General features: G+C 31.9%; 1 protein-coding gene across 6 annotated transcripts; it reads right to left on the bottom strand.

Annotated features, from left to right (window-relative positions):
* Window positions 1-1,003: 1,003 nt before the first annotated feature.
* LOC110657623 (uncharacterized) lies at window positions 1,004-5,024 on the bottom strand. 6 transcript variants are annotated; one of them, XM_058148360.1, is made up of 5 exons: window positions 4,888-5,024; window positions 4,666-4,757; window positions 4,355-4,532; window positions 3,402-3,444; window positions 1,004-3,319 (listed from the first exon to the last, which is right to left on the bottom strand). In XM_058148360.1, the coding sequence occupies exons 4-5, from the start codon at window positions 3,412-3,414 to the stop codon at window positions 1,191-1,193; spliced, it is 2,142 nt and encodes a 713-aa protein (XP_058004343.1). In that variant the 5' UTR covers window positions 3,415-3,444; window positions 4,355-4,532; window positions 4,666-4,757; window positions 4,888-5,024; the 3' UTR covers window positions 1,004-1,190. The 6 variants fall into 6 exon arrangements, with proteins under 6 accessions (XP_058004343.1, XP_058004344.1, XP_058004341.1 ...); XM_058148361.1 differs by having other exon boundaries at window positions 4,666-4,752; window positions 4,888-4,998; XM_058148358.1 differs by lacking the exon at window positions 4,355-4,532.
* Between the last annotated feature and the right edge of the window lie 448 nt (window positions 5,025-5,472).

Genomic DNA, 5,472 nt, shown 5'->3' with positions numbered 1-5,472 from the left:
ATATTATCTTTGTGTTTTCTCTACTGAAAAATTATTTTACTTGATATGTTAAAAATTTGAGGAAATTAATTAACTTCTTTGTTTTGACAACTTGTACTATTTAATGAGGGATAGAACAGTGTGAGTGTTGAGGAGAAGAAATATCGAAGGAAAGAAATAAAGAATGATAAGAGAGAAATAAGGATGAGAGGATTCAAGTAGTTTAGACATAAAAAAAAATAATTATAAGACTAAGTAGTTAATAGAGTCAAATTACAGGGACTAATTAATATATTTTTTTTAAAATATATGGATTAACTGATTAGTTTTATTAAAATAGAGAGATTAAATAGTAGTTTAACTAATATTGATCAATAAAAAATTTGATTACGAGAACAATTTAACATAAGTAAAATATAAAAATTAAATAATATATTTTTTAAAATATAAGTTAAATAATTAATTTCGTTAATATAGAAGAATTAAGTAATAATTTATCTATAAAATAAAGATTTCCGTAAGTTTTGATACGAGACTAATGGTCTAATGTATGTATATTTTTGGAAAAAATGATTTCCGTGAGTTTTGAGTGAATTAAAATAAAAATTTTCAAATTAAGGTTAAATAGATTAATTTTTAAAAGAAAAATTAAAATATAATTTCATTGAATTTTTTAATATTAAATAATTTTTGTTTATATGTTTTTTAATTTTTTCATAATTTATTCTAATTTAAAATAATATATAATTTTTAATATTTAAACATTAAAAAAAATAATATTTTATTATTAAAAAAAATTTATCAGATGAAACCTTATTTGACCATTAATTAAAAGTATAAAAGTTTATTTGATTTTTTTTCATATATTTTATATTTTTTAAGTTTATTAATTTAGTAAATTGGTTCGTTACAATATATTGAGCTTTATATTTATAATTTTCGATTGCAATTATATTTTTTATTGTATTTTTTGAAAACTTCAATTTTTAACACATCGATCAAAGTTGCAACTTTTCCTCATAAATTTCTCTAATAATTAATTATTTCTCCATTATAACTATCTAGCGATGTATTTTTAAAAATAATTGATATGTTTATACAGTACAATCCATATATGTAACTCTTCCATGCCCAAATGGGGCAACAAAAATGCCAAGCTCTAAATAATATTTCTTGATAAATTACAAACAATTATTTCTCCTCAGGAATGTTCAACTCACAACCAACTTCACCCTTGCATTGCCTTTAGAAATCTGAAATTGTTCAGTAATACCCAGATGAGCCATCAATAGCCAGACATGAGTGAGCAGCTCCCCTCCTCCTGTGAGTTGCTTGGCATGGTTGTTTGATCCACACTGATTTGCAGCATAAGAAAGCATCTCTATCCACACGCGATTTATCATCTCCCACTTCTTCTCACTTGTCCATTGCTCTTCTGTCTCCAAGGATTGTAAGGACTTGGCAAGCCTACTTGCGTCGAATAATACTGACTTGCTTCTATCTCCTTTCACTTGAGATGGAAGAATATCAGTGTTCACCTCATGCAATGCAGTGCAAGCTTTGTTTTCATCTGATATGTCCTTTTTTTCTTGAAAAAATTGGGCGGCCTCAGCACAGGTATCTTGAAATCTAATCTGCCCAATCCCATTAGGAAGCATGAAAGGGCACATAACTAGAAGATACAACATGTATTCTGCTAAAGATTTGCTTTCTTTACATATTGGGGTTTCAATTACATTTGAATTTTTGTTTACATCCAAGTAAAAGCAGAGATCCGTGGCAATATGCCATAGAAGAATGCTCTGATCAAATTCTGCTTTGACACTCCAGCCAATCTTGTCAAAACAACCCATTTCTCTGAGTACCTGATCACCCCTTTGAGCACATAATTGCCTAGAAATGCTTATGTCCAGTTCATTCCTAGACTTCACCAAAAGTTGCTCAAACACCAGCTTTTTTAAATCGGGGCTGACAGCATCCAAGACTTTGAAGTGCCGCTTCTCTAGCATCTCATAAATGCATAAGAACCTGAAGATTCCACTGAACATGATTGGCTTATCATCGAGGCAAACTCTTATTAGATTGAATTTTGCAATGCAATTAGACCATCTCTTGTTCACAGATGGCGTAATATAAAAAGGTTGCAACCATGACTGGATATAGCAGATGGTCTTGTAGATGAGATCCACCAACAGATTTTTGTGCTTGCTTAGCCAAAGTAATGTCAAATCTGAGGAAAGTAGAACAATCATCTCATATACTTGCAAAGCAATAGCAGCAAACAGTAGCACACAAGTTATGATTTTGTCAATTCTCGAATAAGAAGGCTTATCAATTATAAAAAAGGCTATGAGAGCAAAAATGGTAGAGGATAAACTGATAGTACGAAGAAAGCTGCCGCAATAATCATGTATCACAATTGCCTTGGTATAAAGCAAATTGTACATGAATCCAAGCTCAATCTCTATCACTTTGAAAGCTTTCTCCCAAGTCATGTGCTCATCATGGAAAAGGGACCTGCTACTCTTTAGGTCCTGGTAGCTGAGGATGAGATCGGCAAATAACCTCTTGAAAGTTTTAAAGCAATATGCAGCATCATGCAAGATTGCAGCGTCAGGGACAATGCTGTTTTCTACAGCTTTACAAGATTGACCCAGCACAATGGAAGCTTCATCAATCACTGGCTCCAGTGATACGTTGTACCCCTCAGCTATTAGTGAAGCGTAATTATCCATGAATTTAGCATAGCTATGTCCTGGATCAGGCCGATGAAGCATGGATTTCCTGAATTGGTCAGTACTTGCAAATCGTAGAGCCCAAGTCCTCTCCCCACACTTGATGATTGCAACTATGAACATTGGAAGTGCTAGAAAGTTAAATGGACTTCCCATCCATGATCTAAGTAAGACATAAAATGCCCCCCCAAACTTGATAGTTAGCCCAAGCAATTGCCTCATCCATAATTCATTATCTTCCATTGAATAGGCTGTAATGGTGTCAGGACCACCAAGATGCAGAAGAAGAAATGGTGCCCAAAATGACATTATCACATACTTTGGATCCAGCAATCCGTTTTTATTGGTTGATTCCATATTGGAGAGAACACCAAGTGAAACATTTACAATCCAATCTGCCGACAGGTAAACAAGCCAAAGGACAATTGCCAGCCAATCTCGGGCAATGTACTTTCTTCGGTTTCCCAATACAATTAAGACCATCTGAATAGAGAGGCTGACCATAACTGCCCCACGGAGCTCCCATTCATTCCAAAGGTTCCGTATGCTTTCAGGGATGATTTCAATCAATCCCCTGTGGTTAATGAAGATCAAACTGCTAACAACTGGAGGCATGCAGCATCAGTCATAAAGAATAAAGATACAAACATTGATACATAGGCAATGGCAGAGAAGCAACAAGCATACCAGTAGATAGCATGGATTCTCTACTCTTTACTTTTGCAGCAACCTGATTCAAGAGAAAACGAAAGTGTTACTCAAGGTTTCAAAAATGCAAATTCTACTATAGATAAATGAAAAGCAATCAAGATATTGATTGTACACTCTCTTTCTTGTCTCAATATTAAGAATGACTGCATTCCGTTTCCTTATAAATTATAATGCATGCGGACTACATCCAATGTTCAAAAGTGTAGTGACTACTAACGTGGATTATTAATCATGAACTGGAAACGACCTCAGCTCCTATAAGTTATTTTCTACAAATCAAAAGGAATTGCCCCTGATGTCTCAGGGGCTGCCATCTGATTATTCACAATTGAGCTGCAAAAAAATTGGCATTAGGCCAACAACTTATGCAAATGAAGGTTGTGAACATGTGGATGGTAAGTTGGCTTTTAAATTAGCAATAGTTTATGGCACAATTTCAAAAAATAAAAAGTCACCATCATTAGTCCTACTTCCCTAAACCAAAATCAATAGGACAATTGGATATAAAAGGCCAAAAGTTTGTAGTAATTTGCAATTATAGCCAAACATTCTCATTTTGAATAAAAAAATTCCAACCAAAATTGATTTAGAGTTGTCTACTAAACTTATAATTATAACTATAATTTTTAAAACAATCAATTAGGTTAATTAAAAAAAGCACAAATCTCTTTAGGGTATTTGGTTACCACAATTGTAATTTTGAGGCATTTGCTATAATTGTAAGTTTATGGCTTACCATTTTTGTAAGTTTATCATAATTGTAAGCTTAGTAGACAACTCTAAAGCAATTTTGGGTTTTAACTATAATTGCAGCTAATGTCAAATATTGTGATTTATGGTCCATAATTAAAACATTGGGCTATAATTGTAAAATAGCATATACATATCAATATCATAGAAATTTATTGGGTAAAGGATTCATAAAATACCAGAAATCTTCAGAATGTTGCTAAAAGTTTCAACAAACTATATACTTTCAAAGTTTTTGATAGATTTAACTCTCAAAAAACATTGATAGAATAATAGCCCAAGTACACATAAGCTGCCAAAAGCTCTTTCACTGAATTCCTAAATTTGTAAGTTTGGAAAGCATTCAAGTTTAATAACCTACAGAATCAAGAAAAACAACAACAAGATAAGTGAAACCTACAAACAATAAAAGGTCAACAAATATAGAACTTAAGGAAACACTGCAAGATTTAAGGTATTAATACATCTTAACAATACAATTAGTAATAACCTGATAATGGGTTTGAGAACCCTCAATTCTTCCCACTTTTGGTAATTTCAGAACCTCCAAAAAGAATTTCTTTTGCTTGGCACCAAGCTAAGCTGCCACCACAACGGTTGCTACAATTAGCTTCGAGAAATAGTGAAGATTGCAAATCTTGCCAAAACACATCAAGAAATGGGAAAAGATGGAATTTTTAAAGCTCCTTAGTTGTGAGAAAGAAAGCCATACGAGTTTTAAATCTCTTTATCTTCGCTGCAATTTTAGGCGAGGGACATTTCCTCCTCCATGATTTTAACTGAAATTGCTGATTGGCCGGGTGTAGGGAAGAGTTACTCTTTCCTCCTCTTTTCCGCTCTGTTTCTCAGCTCTTTCAGGTCCCAAAGGTCATAGTATTTACTCCAGCTAAGCTACGACGCCGTTTTTATTAAAGAGGTCTAGCCAACTACGACGCCGTTTTAGTAAAGAGGTCCAGCTGAATGACTCAATAATTAGAAGAATTTTTATTTAGTAAAATCAATTTTATTGTACAATTTTTCCAGTAATTGATATCGACTATAATTTCATTTAACTTTACATACATTAATTTTTATTTTATGTGAATATGATTAAGGATGGCGACTATTAAAATATTTATGAAAATTAGTCTATTTGATTAATATTTTTAAAATTTAAATTTATCTCAAATTTGATTTTAATTTATTTTCTACTATTAAATTCGATCCAAATTTAATTATTCATTAAAAAATTTAAATTTATTTAATTTTATATATTTTAATTAATAATATATATATATATATATATTATTTTTTAATA

Source organism: Hevea brasiliensis, chromosome 6 (assembly GCF_030052815.1).
Source record: "Hevea brasiliensis isolate MT/VB/25A 57/8 chromosome 6, ASM3005281v1, whole genome shotgun sequence".
NCBI classification, from domain to species: Eukaryota; Viridiplantae; Streptophyta; class Magnoliopsida; order Malpighiales; family Euphorbiaceae; genus Hevea; species Hevea brasiliensis.
The sequence above is the reverse complement of the archived record's forward strand: the minus strand, read 5'-3'. Positions and strand labels throughout refer to the sequence as shown.